This window comes from Suhomyces tanzawaensis, assembly GCF_001661415.1.
Source record: "Suhomyces tanzawaensis NRRL Y-17324 unplaced genomic scaffold CANTAscaffold_4, whole genome shotgun sequence".
NCBI classification, from domain to species: domain Eukaryota; kingdom Fungi; phylum Ascomycota; class Pichiomycetes; order Serinales; family Debaryomycetaceae; genus Suhomyces; species Suhomyces tanzawaensis.
Window position 1 is genome coordinate 49,136 of NW_017963639.1, and position 21,529 is coordinate 70,664.

The 21,529-nt window shown below is 47.5% G+C and overlaps 6 protein-coding genes across 6 annotated transcripts; 5 read left to right on the forward strand and 1 right to left on the reverse strand.

The window, feature by feature from the left end:
* Nucleotides 1-5,069: 5,069 nt before the first annotated feature.
* On the forward strand, nt 5,070-7,427 carry CANTADRAFT_90001 (ubiquitin-protein ligase; the record flags this gene model as incomplete). The annotated part of the gene is made up of 2 exons (XM_020211640.1): nt 5,070-5,312; nt 5,427-7,427. 2 exons carry the CDS (start codon nt 5,070-5,072, stop codon nt 7,425-7,427), a joined length of 2,244 nt encoding a protein of 747 aa, XP_020064005.1.
* A 1,392-nt stretch (nt 7,428-8,819) lies between these two features.
* CPH2 (Cph2p) lies at nt 8,820-11,396 on the forward strand (the record flags this gene model as incomplete). The annotated part of the gene is made up of 2 exons (XM_020209891.1): nt 8,820-10,836; nt 10,909-11,396. 2 exons carry the CDS (start codon nt 8,820-8,822, stop codon nt 11,394-11,396), a joined length of 2,505 nt encoding a protein of 834 aa, XP_020064006.1.
* Nucleotides 11,397-14,253: 2,857 nt separating this feature from the next.
* CANTADRAFT_6090 (uncharacterized protein) lies at nt 14,254-16,254 on the forward strand (the record flags this gene model as incomplete). The annotated part of the gene is made up of 1 exon (XM_020210820.1): nt 14,254-16,254. One exon carries the CDS (start codon nt 14,254-14,256, stop codon nt 16,252-16,254), a length of 2,001 nt encoding a protein of 666 aa, XP_020064007.1.
* A 141-nt stretch (nt 16,255-16,395) lies between these two features.
* Nucleotides 16,396-16,904, forward strand: CANTADRAFT_26019 (uncharacterized protein). The gene has a single exon (XM_020207622.1). The coding sequence runs from the start codon at nt 16,523-16,525 to the stop codon at nt 16,709-16,711; it is 189 nt and encodes a 62-aa protein (XP_020064008.1). The 5' UTR covers nt 16,396-16,522; the 3' UTR covers nt 16,712-16,904.
* Nucleotides 16,866-18,020, forward strand: CANTADRAFT_90005 (MFS general substrate transporter; the record flags this gene model as incomplete). Its single annotated transcript, XM_020211641.1, has 1 exon — nt 16,866-18,020. The coding sequence occupies one exon, from the start codon at nt 16,866-16,868 to the stop codon at nt 18,018-18,020; it is 1,155 nt and encodes a 384-aa protein (XP_020064009.1).
* A 676-nt stretch (nt 18,021-18,696) lies between these two features.
* Nucleotides 18,697-21,429, reverse strand: STV1 (Stv1p; the record flags this gene model as incomplete). The annotated part of the gene is made up of 1 exon (XM_020209948.1): nt 18,697-21,429. The coding sequence occupies one exon, from the start codon at nt 21,427-21,429 to the stop codon at nt 18,697-18,699; it is 2,733 nt and encodes a 910-aa protein (XP_020064010.1).
* Between the last annotated feature and the right edge of the window lie 100 nt (nt 21,430-21,529).

The following is a 21,529-nucleotide window of genomic DNA, read 5'->3' on the forward strand; positions in this document are numbered from 1 at the left end:
CACTCCCGAACTGGGGTGGGATGTTCTGCACATGGCGAGGTTCTAGAAATACCCAAATAGGAACCGACAATTGCCAACTCCACCTTCTGTAAACGGGCCTAGTGTTTACCACCAAAGAGCCGAATGGATGTAGCCATACCAGATTGGGGCAGTTGGCGGACCGATGGCAGTGTCCAACAGGCTGCCAGTAGAACCATTGAGAGAGGATCCGTTATGAGAGGGTGATGCGACCATTACGAGAGAATGTGATGGCTCCTCGAGGCTGGATACGAGATACCCTCCTTAAAGGTGACGGAACTACCCCGAACAGTGTGTCAGTGTAGCGATGGCCTTTCGTATTTTGATTGACGGGCCAAAGCTCGTGGGTACTTTTCTTCCCCATACATCCATTGCGATATAGGGTAATACCATGGTTGCAACCTGTCCCGAAAGGGTAGCTCGTCAAAGGCGCGAAGGTACAGGAGGAGGAAGGAAAGGTGGAAAAAGGAGCCAAAGAGATGGAGAAAGGAGCCAAAGGGAGGGAAGAAGGTGCCAAAGAGTGAAAGTCAAGACAGTGCAACAGAGCCACCAATACACTGAACCGTCCTCTACTGCAATGGTTCACAACAGCATCCTCACTACCACCATCCAATGGTGCCAGCGGTGAGTGTGTCAGATGGGTTTTAGCACCCAGACATGTGCAGGAATTCCCCAATACGGCAGTCAAGAACTATTGGCACCCAACGATATTTGATTACCGCATCGGGCAATGGGCGCACCCCAAACTCCAAACCCTCGAGGAATTGCCTGTTTGGGATGGCATCCGACCAGGACAATTTAACCGATTGGGAAAGAACACTATTTCCTGATTTGGGTGTGAAAATGGCCCCAAGTGTCCAGGCCCACTATATCTTGGGCCCATGCCCGCCAGTCTGGTCAACTCCTCATACCTTTGGCCACCTACTTTTGAAAGAATACCCCACTGTTCTCTCGTTTATTGTTCTTTGAAGTCTGATGCAAGTGTAAGTCAATCGGATTGAATATGAGAATAACAACCGTTGTCAGCACTGTATTGGTCACCTCGGCCGTGGCCAACGCCAGCGAGAATGAGAAGAGGTCGTTCCTTGACTCCTTGTTCGGCTCCACACAGGCAGCTGCCGTTGCTCCAGCTCCAGCTGCTGCTCCAGCACCTGCTCCAGCTCAAGCCTCCAACCCAGCTGGTCCCCAGCCAACCGGTGCTGCTCCAGCTCCATCCGACGGTCCATCGTTCTTGAGTGACATTCCAGACTTGTCTTCGAGCTCCTCCTCCAGCTCCAGACACCACAACTCATCGTCCTCATCTTCGTCGTCGTCGTCGTCCTCATCATCGTCGTCGTCGTCCTCATCCTCATCCTCCTCATTGCCTTCATCGTCTTCGGCTTCTTCCACCAGGGCCAAGCAGCAATCAGGAAGCTTGTTCGCCGACTTGTTCGACTCGTCGTCCGAACCAGAACCAAGCGCATCCAGCTCCAGCTCCAGCTCCAGCTCCAGCAGCTCCAGTGCTGTCTCGAGCTCTAGCTCCAGCTCTAGTGCTGTTTCCAGCTCCAGCTCGCCCAGCTCGTCCAGCTCGCCCTCCAGCTCTGCTGAAGACTTCCTTGATAGCTTGTTGGGCTCATCCAAGGTTGCCAGCTCCAGTGCTTCTTCAAGCGCTTCTGCCAGCTCCAGCGCTTCTGCCAGCTCCAGCTCCCAGCCAGGCCTCTTGGCTGCCTTGCTTGGTACCAAAAACGCCACCAGCACCTCCAGCACCGCCCCTAAAGTCAGTGCTGCTGCTCTCAGAGTGGGTGCTTTGGCTGCCAACAGCTCCAGCATTGACGACGACGAGGAATGTACCGAGTCCGACCTCCCTAGCGGCACTGCCCCTGCTACCAGTGGCCCTGCCACCAGTGGCCCTGTTGCCACTACCTCTGGTTCCGCTGCTCCTACTACTGCTCCCACCACTGCTCGTGGCAGCGTGACTGCTCCAGGCAGCTTGAATACCTCCGCCACTGGCACCAGCTCCCGTTTGCCATCTAACTCGACCACCGATGACGATTCAGAGTGTGAAGAGACCGACCTCCCTACTGCCACCCCCACCAGTGGTCCTAACACCACTACTGGCCCATTAAGCCCAATTGGCTCCCTCCCAACAGGCCCAATTGGCTCCCTCACTTCAGTGAGAGGTGGCAACTCCACCACTGCTACCGGAGACGACGACGACGAGTGTTCCGACGAACCAACCGTCACTGCTAGTCCTACCTCCGGGGCTCCTCCTACCACCTCTGGAGGCGCCATCTCTGGGGGTCCAGTTAATGGGACCTCGGGTCAAATAACCTCGACCAGAATCCCAGCATCCTCCTCTGATGACGACGATGAGTGCTCCGACGAGCCTACCGCTCCTACCAGTGGCCCAGTGGTGCCTACCAGTGGTCCAAACTTCCCTACTTCGCGTTCGCCCACCAACGGCACTCTTCCAACCAGTGGCTCTGCTGCTCCAACCAGAAGTGGCTCTGCTATTCCAACCACCTCTGACGACGACGACGAGTGTTCTGACGAACCAACTGGTCCTACCAGTGGTCCAGTCGTGCCTACTTCTGGCCCAGTCTTGCCTACTTCTGGCCCAATCTACCCAACCAACGGTACTTCCATTCCAACCAGAAGCGGCTCTGCTGTCCCAACCACCTCCGACGACGACGACGAGTGTTCCGAGGAACCAACTGGCCCAACCACTGGCCCAACCAAGCCTACCACTGGTCCTACTGGCCCAACCACCGGTCCTACTACTGGTCCTACTACTGGTCCAACCACTCGTCCAACCACTGGTCCAAACAAGCCTACCACCACCGACGATGACGATGATGGTGACTGTGAAACCACCACTACTCCTATCGTCACTACTCCACAGCCACACACCACCACCGTGGTTACTACCAAGGACGGTTCCGTGGTCACCACCACCGTTGTGAGCACTCCTACCCAGAAGGCTCCATCTACTGGCAATGGCGATGATGAGGACGATGGTGAGTGGGACTGTGTCACTGAGACTGTCACCAACCACAGCACTGTCTACACCACCACCTACCCAGTGCCAACTGGTTCTTCTGGCTCCGGTTCTGGTTCTGGTTCTGGTTCTGGTTCTGGTTCTGGATCCAACTCTGGATCTGGCTCTGGATCTAACTCCGGCTCTGGATCTAACTCTGGATCTGGTTCCGGTTCTTGGTCTGGTTCCAGCAGTGAAAACGATGACGACTGTGAAGAAGTCAACCCAGGATGGGACTCTGGCTCTTCTGGCTCTTCTGGCTCCTCTGGCTCCTCTGGCTCCTCTGGCTCCTCTGGCTCTGGTTCCGGTACCAAGTCTCCAAGTGCTGGTTCTGGTTCCGGTTCTGGTGCTGGCTGGCCATGGAGCTCAGGCTCAGGCTCAGGCTCTGGTCCTCTTGAATGTGACCCAACCTGTGTCTGCTCTGATGACGAAGATGATGACGAAGCATGCGATGGTTGGACTACTGACGAAGAAGATGACGAAGATGACGATGACTGCGAAGCTGTTTGCGACGCAGAAACTTCCGCTCCAGCTCCAGCTCCTGCTCCAGCTGCTCCAGCTGCTCCAGCCTCCGGTGCCACTATTTATTCCGAACAAGTAGTTGCTACCCAAACTCAAACCACAGCCACCACTACCACTGTGCCACATCCCGTGAACAAGGCCAATGTCGAAACCGTCCAGGCCCCTAAGGCATCTGGCCTTGCCCAAGAAGTATCTGTCCAGGCCCCAGCAGCATCTGCCTCTTTGGCCCACAACTCCACTGCTCCTGTTGTCGAGCAAACCAACGCCGCTTCCTCGGCCTCCATGAGCTTTGCCATGGTGGCTGCTTCGGTGGTAGCCCTCATCCTCATGTAACCGGCTACAGTATAGTTGCAGGACAATTATATGAACCTACTCATGTATCATATTCCCATAATCAAAACTCAGGATAGATACTGTTGTGCACGGGCACATTGGTAGTATATATGCTGTATGAGATTCATACCTTTATACCTGAATAAAAATGTAATTCCAGATAGAAAACCGTAAATATGTCTACAGAATAAAAATTCATCCTTAATTAACCTGAATGGAAACTTATCAATTTCCCACTTATAAAAAAGTCGATTGCATTGATCGATTTTCATAGTGAGGATGGATTCAACGAACAAAGCATTGTTGAGAAGAACTGGAGTCACATTGCCGGATCATGGTGAGCCATCGATGGTTTGCAATTTACTTAAGCAAATATTCAAAACGTTGATCGACAGAATATTATGTAAATATGAGTTACTTCTTAAAAAGGTACTTATTGACGAGCGTACAAATCACATGCCGTCTACTTGGGGATATTTGGCGAAAGAACCATTTTAAAAGATGACAAGAAAAAAATTGGATAGAGTGTCCAACAGGCAAAATTAGCATCTATGATTTTTAAATAGACCAGTAGCATATTTCAGACTTCACGTATTAGTAAAAAGCTAACAAAGAATATTAGATTAAAAGAAGATTTAAATGGGGATTCTATTTGTCCACTTAATGGAAGAATCATAATTGATACGTTTTGTAGTGGTGGTATCCCACTCAATTATCCTAATATTCTTTGTTAGTCTTTCATTTGATCAAACTCTGATTCCTAGTAGTATATTTTAGTAATCCACAGAACTTTGTCATAACCAATAAAAGATGACAGGTGATGATAAAAACGGAAAATATAATTATTGCTTTAACTAATTGGTTTACCACCACAGATCTTACCTTGTATATGCATCATAGACCAGCATCATAGCCCACCACCAGCAAACCGTCCCGGTACTAGGATAATTTCGGTCTTCAACCCCAGGCTAATCACGTGATGCACTGCACGTGATAATATCCCGGTGGCGGATTCACACCCTATAAACCATCTCATTTACACAACTCCACCACCACACCAACCATGCAGCAGGCGGACCTCCAGGCGCTCATATTATTCTTCGTCGTCTTCTTCTTGCTCACGGTATCGTCCAAAAACGATGGCGAAACCAATTTGGCCTGGGAGCAGGCCGTTCTTGATATGTTTCGTCAGGAGCTCTACACCAGTCAGACAGAACTACAGAATTCCAATTACTCCTCGGGATATGGAAATGTGACTGGCTTCCACTTGTCGTACCAAGACATGAAACAGGGCTTAAATGCCACCGAATGGCCGTTTCACGAGTACAACGCAACACACCCATGGAAAGAACAGCAACAGTGGTCGTTGTTGCCCGACATCGTCAGCGAGCGTGTCATGAGCTTCTGGGGCACCGATAGCGTGGTAGCACGGCCAGCCAGAGAGGATTCTGGCCACCAAGACGCCGAGCTGGCAGGAGCAGGTCTCGTACCAGAAACGGAAAACAGTGCCAGGGGATTGGACCTATTAGTGCCCGAGGACCACAAGGCATACCTATTGAACATCTCAGGCAATGCGTACGGTCAGTTCGAGCAGGAAAACAACCTGGTCCAGCCGTACCACTTGCAATTCCCGGGGTATCTCGCAGATTACTTTAGTGTGAAATCCAGCCAAAAGTACGAGGAAGACAAGGAGAGGTACGAAAACGATCCCGAGAACAACCCTCCCCCCGAGAAAATCGATTTTGACAAAATTGGATTCCAAAGAGAAGGAAATATTACTGGAAACGGAGAATTGGCCGTGTCCATCAAGAGCCACAAGTACGAGACTGGCCTCGAAGAATCGACTGCCATCGACAATGCCGTAATTGTGGACCTCCACGTCAATATCAAGGACCACGGCGAGATCCAGAATTTCAATTTTGACACCCAGGGCATCTATTTTCAAGACACAGGGTCAATTTTGACTACCAGCCATTCCGGCAAATTCTTGGGCAAGTACGCTTTGCCCCACTTTGCCATGTCGGAGACCAAGTTCGAGTTGGCCAAGACGCTCATGTTGCACCTGTTGAACTCGACATCGCCATTCGATGTGTCGCTCGACCACATGCACCAATACATCTTCAATAACTACACGATGTGCGAGTTCATTGGCTTTTTCCAGCTCGAAAAGACCTCGTTCACCAAGCAGGAACTCCGTGCCATGGACGAGGAGCTCGCAAATCCGTCAGGGGCACCTCTCCCTCGCCATATTCCTGAAATAGTAATCAAGGAGTACGTTCTCTACTCTCCCGATTGTGGAAGGTTCATCACCAACAAGAAGGATTCGCTGTTGGTGGGGCTTAAGAGAGAGACCACCATCAAGAGATTCGGCAACTTATTCATTGGATTGCTTGTGATTACCGGGTTGCAGTTCTACGTGTTCATCAAGCAGATCAATCGGATCAGCACTCCTGGCCAATATTCGGTTATATCCTCTAAGACAGTCTCCATTTTGGGTGTCCAAGAAGCCTTGTTGGCCGTGATATTGTTTTTTAACACCTCCAACGAGCTCTACTTGATCATCACCTGCTTGGGAGTGATTTTGTTTGTGATGTGTGCTATCTTTAAGGTCCGCTTCATCGTCAGCATATTGGCCAACCAGGTGAACGAGAGAGGAACTAGCTGGTGGGAGATATTGAGAGGTGGCACGAGAGGAGGTCAGGAAGACGGGGCTCAGACAAATCCCGCTCCTGCCCAAGGTCCACCTGTTGTGCCGGGTTCACTTCCTTTAGCGAATCCTCCACAACCAGCTCCCACTGTGGAACCACTTAATTGGAACGAAGAATCGTTGTTCAACGTCACGTTTGCCAGTGGGATCATCTTAACCTTTCTTTCGCTTTTTGTCATTGTCAGTGCCATGGAGTGGACGGTTTTCTACCGCAGGATTTTCGAATACGTGGCATTGGTAGCATGCAACTCCTACTGGGTTCCTCAGTTTTTAAGACACACGTTGAAGAACAGAAGACTGTCGTTCGGGTGGGACTTCATTATTGGTACCAGTGTGATTCGCTTGATTCCTGTGTACTACTTATCGCTCTACAAGAACAACCTATTGAGACACCACTACGATCCATACTTGGCGTTGGTGGTTACTGTATGGCTTGTGGCGCAAATCTCACTTCTCTATGCTCAAAGCGTGTTGGGAGCTCGCTTCTGGGTCAACGAGAAGTGGTTGCCCAAGGCTTTCAACTACCAGGCAATTCTTGAAATGAAGGACTTGGAGTCCCGTGGATTTGCATCTGATTTGTTGGCCAGCATCAAGCCAGAAGAGGAGCATGAGGGTATTCTTGAGTGTAAGACTACCTGTCCGATCTGTATGACTGAACTTGAACTTCCTATCCTTGTGGATGGAAATAACAAGGAAGCCAGAAAGAGAATCAACAATAAGGAGTATGTGATCACACCGTGCCACCACATTTTCCATGCAGAGTGTATGGAGAACTGGATGAAGTACAAGTTGCAGTGTCCTGTGTGCAGAGAGGGTCTTCCACCGATTTAGTGGGAGGAGACTGATTTCGTGTCTACAACAAAGAAGAAGAGGTACAATTAACTTCAGGTTTCCCTGAGTTTTAAGGATGTTGAAGCCAACGTCCACCAGAGATTCAAAGCACGCAACACATTGCGTTCGTTCAGGGCCAAGCACATTTTCAGCAACGGGTATAACGCCAGATCAGGAGTAGTGAAGGTGTTAATAATGGACTAATCAGTATCACTAGATTACTTTTAATCGTTCAATCTTGTGAATAATCGTGCAAGCCCCAAGCATAACCAGTTAACGTTACTGATTATTTAAGTGGAAAATCATATTTTATGGCCATCGTCACTGGTAGCCCAGATTCCAGTAGATTTTTCATGCATACTATGTCTGACTTGAGTATTAGAATTTCCTTTTCATTTGTGTGGAAAACACTGCCTCAGACTAGCAAACCACCAAACCACGCAGGTGGACAAGCCTCAAACTACACAACCAGATTGGCAAATCACGCAGCCAAGTTAGGCATTTATCTATGCCATCACTGGCATACTCAACAGGGTTGAGGGTTTTTCATGCCAGTTTGAGCAAAACTATTTCAACGCATTTGGAATCTCCAATGCGGGGCACACGAAAATGGGGCTACATCGTGCGCAAACCAGGGCACCTCCAACCGAGCAGCCAGGGCCTAGATGGGTTGGAAGTTGCTCTAATTACAAGTGGGCTTCACTGTGCGAGCTCCACGCACTAATGCACGTAATGCAAGGCAATGCGCAAGGCGAACCGCACGATAATGGCTCCAATCCAAAGGGTGACACTAGGGGGGTTGTGGTACCTGATGGGTGGATACCGCGCAATAACCGTCCAGTTAGAGTTTCGGCCCACGGAAACGCTGGGCCCGAGCGGCACTCGGGAATGACAGCGAGTCTGGCACCAGAAGTGGTGCCGATTGACCATCCAGCCGTCTAGCACTGGGTTGTGGTGCGTGCATGTTCTTGCAGTGTGTCAAGAAAGATGCGCATGTCGCAGCGCCAGGGGATGGATATATGTAAATAGGTCCGAATTATACATTGACAGCCAGGAGACACCAAAGCCGAAAAGCCGGCCACGAGCCAGCTTTCAGGGGCCAACGGCAGCCACCGAGGTTTGTAGTAAACCTAATCCCACCAATTCTTCCGGGCGGCCCGCTTACGTAACCACCTGGGTTCCGGTTACGTAACAAATAGCCTGATTTCTGCACCTGCACACAGCCAAAATGACCTGATTTTCCTTCCCCTTCATGACTGCCATCTACCACAATAAAAACAGGCGATTTCCACCTACTATGCCCAGGTGATTGTTCAGCTGTGAATACTTGTAACCCCAAATTAGAACCCGAATTTCATCTTCACACCTAGTGCGTATCTCGTACACAACACCATGGCTGAGTTCGAAAACAACTACTTTGACTTCGACACTGCCGATAACTTCCTCGACTCCATCTCGGGGACCCTCAGCAATCTCCTGCCCTCGTCCGTCAGTGGCGATGAGGGTGTCAAGGAAGGAATGAACGTGATGGACGTCATGTGGGAGGGAGAGCTCAACAATGGGCTCATCAAGGAAGAGTACGGCAACCCCAACTGGAAAGATATCGACAGACCAGCAGGCCAGGCGCCACAAGAGATCGTGTTCAACGAGCAGAACTTCGGAGCCGACCAGTTCTACAAGGCAGGGCCCGCTGATGGACATTCCACCACGATGTCCACCACGTCGTACTCACAGGACTCCCATTCCAACGAAATCTCGCCCCATCAGCCCTCCATCAGCAGCGTGCACACCTCGCCCGAGCCCATCAAGTCGGAGAAAATGGAGTCGCCCGTGATTGCCAGCAAAAAGTCGAAAATTACCAAGCCCAAGGCCAAGGAGAAGACCTCCCACAACGTGATTGAAAAGAAGTACAGAACCAACATCAACTCCAAAATTTTGATGTTAAGGGACGCTGTGCCCTCGTTGAGAATCGCTGCCGGCTCCAAGGACGTCTCCTTGGCCGACCTCGAGGGCTTGACTCCTGCTTCCAAATTGAACAAGGCCAGTGTTTTGACCAAAGCCACCGAGTACATCAAGCACTTGGAAAGCAAGAACGAGCTCTTGAGACAGCAGAACATCCAGTTGCAAAAACTCCTCCAGGAAGCCGATTCGAAGCCTGTACAGTACACCCCTCAGAACCAAGTTCCAGCAGTCACTGGCCGCAACGTTGGCCATGGCTTCGGTTACTACCCCCCAGAGCAAAGCTACAATGCGACTCCCGTGCAGCAATCCTACAGCGGAAGCTCGCAGATCTACCAGCCCCAACACCCAGCACCAGCATTGCAAGAGCAATACTACCAGCAAACACCACCCCAGAACCAATATAACCCCAGCAATAAGGTACTTTTGGGAGGTATGGCTACTGTTATGGCCACATCGTTGTTTTCCGGGGGTGCTTCCGGTTCCAACGATTTTAAGGGTATGAGTGCCCTTCCTTTCATACCTTCCGTCCTCACTCATCCATCGCCTCTTTTGGTCCAGCTATGGAGCACATTCAAAATCTTGCTAATCTTGGGAAGTGTTTTTAGCATCGTATTTTCTTCATTGAAACTAGATGTCAAGAGTGAAAAGACCAAGCTGTTGGGAAGCTATGGCTTGCTCAAGACTTGGTTTATGGTTACCATGGGGTTCCAACTACCATTGGTATTAGAGAGTAGCGAAAAGCTGAATATTTTGAGAACCTTGGATGGCCGCAAGACCAGCTTTGTATGGTTCCAAATTTTGAAGGAGTACCTTTTGTTAACTGCCAGTGAAATAACCTTTGAAAACTCCTTTTTGACAATCTTATCAGGAAAATTATTGATCAACAGATTCCCATTATTATCCAAGTTCCTTACTCGTGACTTATCATACAGAGCAAGCTTGATCATGAATCTCGAATACAAGGGTGACGATGAATCTTTGAAAAAATTGAATAAGTTGATGGACAACATAGATGGCTTGGCCATGTTTGGATCCCAGAACTTGATGTCCAGATTGAGCAATTTGGTTCAAGGTAAGAAAATTAATGAAGGGTTGGTTGACGGCAATAACCATTTGAAGTACGTCGAATTAGCAGGCGCTGTTACTTCGGGCTTTAATGTGGATTCCGAGAAGACGGTTCTCTATGACATAATTATTAATTGGAGAATCTTAGAAATTATTCACCAGTTAAATTTGAACTACTTGGCTAATCTTGCTAAGGATTCTGATTGTTCTCAAGTTGAGAGAGATATCAACAAGGTGGAAGCTTGTTTGTTGGATTCGTTCAAGAGCTCAAGTATCTATGGATACTTCAAAATGTTTAGAGCTGTTGTGGATCCAAAGAATTCACCACAACTTCTTCAGGACTTGTATGGAGAGGTTAACGAAAAGTTGAAAACCTTCAATGGTATGTTATCAGAATCCATGGATACTGACTTGTATGAACCAGAAGAAGAAGCAGAGTTGGATGAGTCCGAAGATGAAGCAGAAGAAAAAGAAGAACTAATAGAGGAACAGACTGAAACAACCTCCAAAGAGGAGAAAGAAAACAATGAAAATGTGAATGTACCAACTCCATCATTAAAGGCACAAAAATCACTCATAACCTCACTTAATCTTGTGAATGATGAGAAGTTTATTATTGCAACCACCTCCCTTGCCTTATACTATCACAACAATAAAGAAATAGATCATGCGATAAAGATTCTCAGGTATCTTAATTTATCCACTCCAAGCAGTTTGAGTTTGTTGAGTTTTACCTCGGCAGTGAGACTTATCAATGGATTGATTCCAGGAGTTGAAGACAATAAAAACTTGGATAATTTAGTGAAGGTTACTAGAGAATGGCTCAACGAGTCTCAACAGTCCAGAACAGTGGACTTTGACGTGCGGTCAGACCTCAGCAAGCTTATCGTTCAAAAGGGGATGGTTTTGCATGGTATCGAAACTGAACATGAAGATGATTAGAAACGGAAAATTCCTCAATAGGAAGTAGGACACTTCACGCGCGGTGTCGCTATGATGGGTAATTAATAAAGTGGAAGGGGAGTGCGCGATTATCAGCGGAAATGCCGTGGGCGTAATTTGTTCATTGCGCCTCCTCGAGCACCCTGGGATGGTATTACGAGGTATCCTTGAGTTTAAAACAATACAAACTATAGGAGGTTAGATTCAACAGAAGTCGTATTTTTAGGTGAGACGCATTAGTCTCCAACTTTAATTCTAAATTCATATTCGAGTGGCCATGATGCATCTTCTTGCATCGATGGAAGCGACTAGAAATTAATTATTTATTTTTTCTCAATCTATTATAAAGTTTGCGTAGGCTAAATATACCAATTCTGAGAATATAGACCCGTTAGAATAAGCGGCTGAGGCTTTGGAACAGTACACTAACCAAGTAGAGAGCGTTGTCATCAACAAATTCACAATTAAGAGCCCCGTGCTCTGCGCCACTGATATGCTGATAGACCCCCTCCCCTTGTTTGGTAGTAATGTCAACTGTCTAATATTATAATGTATGTGTCTTTTTCGACAGAGTAATCAATCCTACTTAGTACGTAAAATATTAATTAGTCCCCAGCTTCCCACCCAAACGCAGAATGTACCATCAAGTGTCTTGCCAATTTGTTCGATCGGAATTATCGGCAAGTGGTCAAGAACAACACGCCCCCACCGCAGATCGAAGGGCGGTGTGATGCAGTAATGTAAGGAGACCCACTAAAAGAACGAAAAACGGGTATGGTGTCCATAACCATACATAGACAATCGAAACTAAACCCTGGAATGTGGATGAGCGACTACCAAGCCAAAGCTTATATCAGGGAAATGGTTCGATACGAAAAGCCATAACACAGTTTTGATGAATTGGACATCGTGGTCTTTATGCGATAGACACCGTAACTGACGTGCTAATTCTTTTATGCCAGCAGCTGCAGTTGAAGTGCATCTCTCACGCATATATTAATAACAGGTGATTCGATAGAACCATGCACCGAGTACATTTGTGCGAAAATGAGTCTGTATTGTGAGGCTAGGCCGTTTTGGGCTAGCTTTTGACTTGTGTCATCTCGTAGGGGCTGTGAACTCGGGTCCAGACATAGGTCAAAGAACTGTGGGTGTTCGAAATATTCTTGACCCGTCAATCATATATTATGAATGCAGGCGACGTTCGGGTACTAACCCGAAACTGGGAAATAAACTTGTGAAATAAGCTTGTGGAAGAGTTTGACTCGAAATTTATGGTTTACGGCAATAAATCCAGGAGCAGTTACTTCCATGCATATATTTGTGAGTTGAAGAGCACAGTTCTTTGGGCAATATGCACCTGCTCGTGACCATTTGAACAAACGAGGGGTTATTTAGAAGTTAAACAAAGAAAAGCTTTTTAAATAATTAAATCAAGCTAAAAAATTTCGGAGGTAAGTGGACTATGCAAGGCTATATACACACCGACTAGACATCATCACCTTTCTAATTTACCCAAAATTTTCTTACACTAATTGCGCGCGTTGCACGCGGCAAAGTATTGATTATCATTTTGATCCACCGAAGCCTACACCAAAAGCTTGCTTTACAGTAATGTGTTTGCTATTATCGAACAAAGGTAAATTGGCTCGATGCCTCTTACGAATATAACTCGGCTGAAGCTGAAACCGAGTTCTGGATTCTCGTAGGGCCAAGTTGTAAGCGAACGAACTCAAAAGTTGCTACCAACGTTGTGATTCTGCGTGATGAAGTATCAGCGCGATTTTGTTCCAATAAAGCAGTAATCCAACCATGCGGGGGCCACAAAATCCAGTCTTCGTAATTCAAGTACTCCACTTCAAGGAACATTTGTGCAAAAGGGCTGTTTCAAAATACCATGTACAAGGCACATACACGATTGGGTACAATACTGGACCCCTCACATTGTACAATCTTCATTCAGGCGAGCTTGTTCCCTGACTCTGTCGTCAGACAGCACAGGCATGCTAGCTTCAGCCTTCCTATTTTCTCTTGCAGCACGCAGCAAAAATATTGATTAGCCCCATTGCTCGGATATAATCTTGGCTAGTTGGAGTCATAGTGGCATTCTTGAATAATTTTCCGAATACGTGTTAGTGTGAGAATTTAAATTTTTTTAGTTTATTGTTAGATATTTTTTCGGACTTTTATCGAAGCTTGGTTCGCAGCCTCGTTCAGTTACTAAAGCCCAATCGGGGATATCTACTGGTTTTCTTTTTTTTTTGTATTGGATATCAACTCCTTATGAGCCAACTATTTTGAAGTTAGCATTCTTGCTTACATTCTACAATTGTCCTTCTTTCCAGCTTTCAAACGCTTCTTATGCCAAAGAAAAACCTCCACTAATTTACCCCACTCCGCACGAACTATCGACTTGACGTATTTTAAGTCGATTAACTAAAAATCTATCGCAGTTTGGAATCAATACCTTTCAGCTCCATTATCCTCTCATCAGACTTTAGAACCATCCACAATTTGTGGTAATCAATCCCCAACGCATCCTAGAATCCCCAATTGTGTTCTTCAGGCTCTCCAGATTGCCTCCACGTTTAGCCGGGACCCGATAATCAACAATCGATTGATAACAATTTACCTCCCATAAAGTATTGAAATAAAACTTGGTCCTTCGATCCGGAATATATATCTGCCTCCTTAGACATACTACTCTAGGGTTATATTCATTCCAAAGTCGAGCAGATACAACGATTTAGCCCTTTGGCGATAAGCCCAGGAGCCCTAATTAGATCGCTACGAAAAAGCTATACTATCGGGAAAAGACCCGTACCAAATCTAGAATCACATTAGCCCTTTGTCCACAATGAGCCCTTCACCCATAATTCTTAATCACATGTCGGACTCTGACGATTCGTCGAACGACCAAAATGAATACACCATCACAGACTATTTCAGGTTGATAAGGCCCCTTTGGGAATTCCAGCAGGAATCCACCTACTTGGATCACCAGAAACTGCTCCGGACCATCCTTGACTTTTCTCTTACTCACTCCATCAGCCTCAGAAACCTTCAGAAACGAGAACTCGAACTTGGAGACATAGACTTGGCGGACTCAAATCTAGACACCATCGTGATACGGACGAAGAATAACAGTTCCCTCTCAAATTTGGAACACCCGTACGTTTTCCATGGTGCACTCAGGAACAAGTATGTGGAGTTATGCCCTCATTTTGCTTTGAGTGCATATCTCTTTAGCAGGTTCCACGTCGCCGATACCTACGGCTCATTGGAGTTGCAGTTGCAAGAAAACACCAACCTCAAGTTAGAAGAGATCAAATTGCTAAAGGGAAGCCATAAACTCTCGGGAATTTCATACAGCCAGCAACACAAATCTGCCATCAGTGCATTGCAGTTATCAAAACTCACTTTTAAGGATATCAACCTCAACAAGCTCCTTAGTACTCAGGACTTCGATGACTGTGAAAGGATGCTTCTGTTGCAGAAAACCCACTTACCCATGCAAACAATGGTCAGAGTTGCGGGGTTCGACAGTATAGAGAATTATAATATAGTTCGTGACTCTATTGAACCACCAGAAGAGTTGATGGAACTAATTTTCCCATTTTTGTCATTTACAAAGGCGGAATTCACTACCTCACCTGGGTATGAGCAGTTGAAAAAGGTTTTAATCAGATTAAGGAGGAGCATGTGTCAGGACATGGTATTAATCAAGCGACTCTACCCAAATAATTGTCTTTCCAAGCATCCGATTTTTAACACCGATATATTCAACAATTTTGCAAAAGAAATGGTTTTCACAGGAGTGCTCGACAAGAGTCCTTTATTTACATTGCCCATAGACTACAAACCAGCTGATTCCTTTTCAAAGCCCCAGTCATTTTCTTCGGACAGATCCAGCAACTCCGAGAGCTCCGACCCCGGCCAATTCCAAAAATTAATTAGTGAGCAGAACGACAAGATCAACAACCTCGAGAAGTTGGTTTGCAACTACAACGACCAGCACAAGTTTATTTATTCGCAGCTCTCTGACTACATTTCCAAGCAGAACGAGGTGTTCCAGTCGCAAAGTGAATTATTGCAAAAAATCCAAAATACCACAACGGGCTTGTTGGTACTCATTTCGTCCCGTAACAAGAACATGATTCCGTTGGCCCAGCTGAGCTTGCAGGAGACCACCGAGCACTTGAGCACGGTGGGCACCTCCAACTTGAGACAGGGCATCAACAACACCATGGAGTTGCTTGGTAAGCTCAACGACTTCAATCTGCGCCATGTACAAATGACCCAGACCCATGTCCCCCCGCTTCAGCAGCATCCCCATATGGTACCCACACTCCACCAGCCCCCTCCAGGGCCGCCTCCCTCGCATAGCTACGCCTACAAAGGACACTATCTTCACAGCGATCTGCGCCTACAGACCCACACCACCCGCCAGGTGGTGCCCACCATTGGCCATCATTCTGCCTACTCACAGGAGGCCATGTCACTCATGACGGCTGACGAACTCAAACGCCAGTCCATCCTCAACCGCAGACTTTCTCGACAAGCGTCCACGCTCTTCGAGATGTGGGACGATTTCAAGAGTCTCGAGAAAGACCTCAAAGACCACGAGATCACCATGACCGAGTGGCTCAAGGTGCACGGCAGCTCCGAGCGCCAGTTCAGACACACCCGGCTCAAGATCATCAAGTTCATCGAGGATGAGGCGGCACGCACCCACGCCAACGTGGAGTACATCAAGCAAAAGCTTCACGACAAAATGCGCAACCGCTTGAGGCCGTGGACCTTAGACGAGGTGCAGCGTATGTTGACTTCCGGCAAACGGATCCAGTTGGATGACTAGTGCATAGTACGATCTATAGTACCATCATATGCATCGGCGAATCCTGCCGATGCCCGAGCCGTTCATCAATAGGCCGGATGCAAGTCGGCGTTCCAGAAATGCAGAATGAAAATTAGACAATGCAGAATGGTACGCCGGGCACACATTCCACAGCCGGGGCAATCTCCGAACCAACGACGCATGGCCATGCCAGAGGTGACATAGGCTGCGCCTGGGAAGGTGCCTCTGGGTGTGTGCCTCCCAACGGCTTTATTATCTTTACTTCACTATGGGGTTTCTACCCCGGGATTTCCCGGCGACCCCGCAACCAGGAAGTGACTCACCTCGCACTTATAAATACAAATTCAAATCTTCACTACAATTACATCTGTACAATGACACCATCCTCCAACTCCAAGGTGGAGGAGCCGCACGTAGCCCACCTTCACACAGCGACACACGGAGTAGTACATCCTGAGCCGGCAAGTTTGCACCTGCGCCTGCCTGAGCCTTTGTCTCTGCCCTCCCTGGCAACTCCGCCCTCCGTAGTCTCGGCCTCTGGCCCCGGCGAATCCTGGCACTACCCCTACGACGGGCTCGCGGTGGTGGTGGCAGGCTTTTTTTGCAATTTCATGGTGTTTGGCATCGGGTTTTCCTACGGGGTATTCCAGGACTACTATACCTCGCTAGAAGGCCCGCTCCACGCCCGCTCCAACTCCCAGGTGGCTCTCGTGGGCACTATTGGAAATGCGCTCACCTACACGTTTGGCATTTTCAACAAGTCACTTATGAGCCACTTCCGTCCCCGAACCATCATGGTGGCCGGAGCCGTGCTCATGTCGCTGGGTTTGGCGTTGGCCGGCTCCTGTACCCACTTGTACCAGTTCATCTTGACCCAGGGAGTACTCTTCGGGGTAGGGGCCTCGCTTGTCTACCTTCCACCAGTGGTGTGCGCTCCAATCTACTTCAACCGCCACCGAGCCATTGCCATGGGCGTGCTCTTCAGCGGCACCGGCTTCGGGGGTTTGGCACTCGCCAGCTTGACCAGGCATCTCCTCTCCCTGCTTGGATGGCGTTGGTGTCTCCGCACGTTGGGGTTCGCCAATTTCGCAGTCACTTTGGGTGCAAGTTTTTTGGTAAAACCAGCCCCAGACATGGCACTTGTCCAGAACAATCGCCTCTTCAACCTCCACCAGATGGGATCATACCGTGTATGGCTCCAGCTCCTGGGGTCGCTATTGCAGTCCGCAGGCTACGTGATTCCCTTGATCTATATGTCCAAGTATGCTCAGACTCTTGGATACTCCCACAGCCAGGGGGCGCTTTTTATAGGCCTCAACAACGGCATCAACGCGGTGTTCAAAGTGGTGCTCGGATTCGGTGGTGATCGCATTGGACGCCTCAACATGATCGTCATCTGTAGCGTGGTTAGTGCTGGGTCCATTTTCGGGCTCTGGATCGTACAGCTTCGGGGTACCTTCGTGGCGTTCGTGGTGATGTACGGAGTGTTTTCAGGAGCCATCATCAGTCTCTTGCCTACCTGCTTGGTGGACATTTTTGGCGTGGCCAACTACCAGTCCATGACAAGCTTGATGTATTTTGTGCGGGGCATAGGCACCATGGTCGGCTCGCCCATCGCAGGGTTGTTAGTGAAGGGTGTGGGCGACGAAGCCAGTGATTACACCCGACTGATAATCTACAACGGCGTGTTGCTCGGTTCCAGTACCGTGTGCTTGGGAGGCTTGTGGATGGCTGAGTACCACAAACGGGCCACTGCCAGGCTATGAAATTAATCCCGAGGGTTCCATCCGCTGGTACCGCGCGGGAACTAAGAAGGAGCACATAACCACGCATTTTGCATTGTGCAGAAATGAGCACACAAGAAGGTGATAATTATTAACCTGGCTTTAAATTACTAAAACTTCTGTGCATGGCCCCAAATTTACCTTCTGGCACTGCAATTGGCCCCCATTACTACTATGAATCACGAATAAAATTCACAATGGTTGTCCCAATGGAACAATATTTATACTATGCTTTTTACTCAGACTATACCTTGATACGATTTTCTTAGATAGAAATTCGAATATCTCTTACTAGAGTATTTTACTACAATCAGACTCTCACATACTTATTTACGAATTATTATGACCACTCATTTATCTAAATTTGCATTTTCTAGTCGCTTTTTCCGAAAAGTCTATAACTCCGAATCAAATTAATATCTATGAACTTCTGAAGATATCTCGCATCACAATCAATCCTTGGCTTCCCAATTACACGTATGAGAAACTAATAGAAACTAATGAACTTTCCAATTCCCGGTCATGATTCTTCAAAACTCTGGATGCCAGAGACTTTTTTGGTTAGGAGTGCCTAAGGTTAGGAATTTATGTAGTTTCCTGCTATATTCTCCTATGGATCTAACTTTTTTTACAACCAACTAACAACCAGATCGGATTTCTATATATCGATCTCATTGAAACTAAAGGGCTCGTATGCATATCCTTCTCCCACAAAGAACTTGGACATTGCCTCAACCCAATGAAGTCTCAACGAATGCAACATGGCAGATGTGCCTTCCATCAATACCAAAATACAGATTGTGAGAATAAACCACAAACCGAACAACATTACAGTCATAAAAATACCAAACTTTCCAGTAGCACCGAAGGCATTTTGGATGGTCATCGACCATAGAACGGTGGACAATTGGGAATGAGCCAATGACAACGCCCACAACCTCAAATAAGAGGCAGTGTGACTAACACAATTTAAGCAGAACTCAATGGTGTGAATTACCTGGTGGATGACAATGTCGCCAAGATTGAAGTCGGGACCGTCTCCATGCGAAGCAGAATTATGATGCAATGGTTCAATATCATTTGGAAATCGGTAATCTTCATTCAGTTCACCCAGATCTTGTGGTGGATCATAATTGAGCTCGTTTTCCAATGCAATTGCTTGCTCCTCTTCATGAATTTGTAAGGAGTGCTCGTGAAGAGAATGAAGATCACTGTAACCCAACTTCACTGCTCTATCATTTTGCCATTTCAAAGTCAATGGTTTGTAGATCAACAACCAAGGGACACAAGCCAATGCAATCAACACCAAAACCACCTGAATGAATTTCTGGCCAGCATAAAGTGGTTCATCCACGGATCCTGGAGATAAAAACATGTTGATAAGCATATTAAGCAACCCTGGGGGTTGTCTTCCTGTGCCAAGCCAGTCTTGAGTCCATTTGTATAAAATGGTCAATGACAAGTATCCGAATATACTTTGCATAAACAAAAACCCAGGAATAAAGTTACCAATGATATCAACCCTGGACTTAAAGAATCTGTAATTGACCAAACTGAAAAAAAGGGAATAATTCATATGCACATATCCCAAAAGAATCGATAATTTCATCTTGTACGAGTTGGTGAACAATAAATTATTTTCTGCACCATGCCAGGCCCAATCAAGGCCAAAGATATATGTTTTCCCGACTATTTTCTTTGCAACCATGGCGACTGGATTCTTAGGGTCATAGTCTTTTGGAAATTCCCATTCCCAACCAGACTTGAATAATGTCATAGATTTAGAGAAAATATCGTTGTAGATAAGTCCAGTATACATGGAAAAGAATCCCATTAGAAGGATAATGTATCTTCCGTTGAAAGCCATCTCAAAAATCTCGTCTTTGTTTCTGATTGCTGCAAAATTGATCTCGTTTTTAATGAGATACAAACTGATCAAGAAGACAATTAACCCATGACCAAGATCACCGAACATAATAGCGAACATGAATGGAAATGTTATGATGGTGGCAAGACCTGGGTTGACTTCCTGGTAAGTTGCTATACCGTATGCATCAATAATAGACTGAAATGCAGCTGTGAACTTGTTTGTTTTGTGGTAAGTTGGTGGTGTTCTAGTTGTTGACAATTCATTTACCACAGCTATGAGCGACCCGAAATCTTCACTGTCAAGGCTAGTGATATCAAAGTTGTCAGGAGAGGGTGGTCGATTTTGAGATTCGTTGCTGAGCTCAATTGATTCTTGAGATGAAGGAGTAGCTTGGTGGGTCCTATCTCTGATCAATTGCTTCAATGTTTGGCGGACGTTTTCGAATTCTGATTTGGGGATCCACCCCTCCCCCACCAAACACCTTCTAGTGCTGTCCTCGTCAAACTTGTTCAATGTCAGGTATATCAATTTTTCCCTCTGGATGGCAAAGGCGTACTCGGGGTAGACCTCTTGGAAGATACGCAATTCCGTTATCAAGTGGTTCAGAGTGGTTTCGACAATTGTGTCGAGGTTCCCGATCTGCTGGTTCAAATCACTCAATGTGGCAGACCTGAGCAGCTGGCCACCGTTGACATTATCGTAGATCTTACCATCTAAGGACTGGATGATCTTGCGGACACGGGCCCTCAAGAAGTCACCGTGGATGTATATCACAAATACACTTTTTGCCACAGGTTCAGAGGTGCCCTCCTTGGTCAATTTCTCCCGGATGGGTATGTCGTGGAAGTATAAGTTACCACGGAGGGTTCTCCACAAGATCTTGCGCAACACTGCGATCTTGTCGGTTTCGATGGCGCCCAGAATGGCATTGAAGCCTGCTTCCAAAGCTTCAGCAGTACCTGGATCACGGCCGAGCTCCAAGCTGTGGTTATTGTTGTTCAACAAGGCCACACCATCGTCATCGTCGTCGTCGTCGGATCCGATCTCGAAGACGTCAGACGGGTTGACCAACTCCGATCCGTGGAACTCGTTGAGTGCTGTCACCACGTATCTGTTCTCCAAAAGACTGGACTTCTGGCTGTCCAACGACGTGTACGACTCCTCCAAGTGTTGGATGCGTTCGTGGAAGTACTCCACCTTCTGCTTGATGTCGTCCATTTCAGACGCTGACGCCAATGGCAACCCTGGCGTCACGCTGGCGATGTTGGTGATGTTGTGTTTAACCATCACATCGTAGAGATACGTCAATTTGGCCTCGGCAGCATCGACAGACCGCAATTCGGTGATGAATGTTCTCTGGAACGGGGTGAGTTTGGAGTTGAGGTCTCGGAAGTGGACATTGCCGAGACATCCCAAGGCATTGACAACATCACGAGCAAGTTCTATGGTGAGGTAGAACTGGACGAGGGTCATGGGGGCCGACCTGAAGATGGCCTCGTCGGGAGGCGGAAGCGTCAGCATTGATGGATGGAGATGTATGTCGCTATGGGAGTAGTTGGGAGTTGTGATCTGGCATTTTGGGGGAGGCCACGCGCAGCGAGGGTGGCTGGGGAAGTTAGGG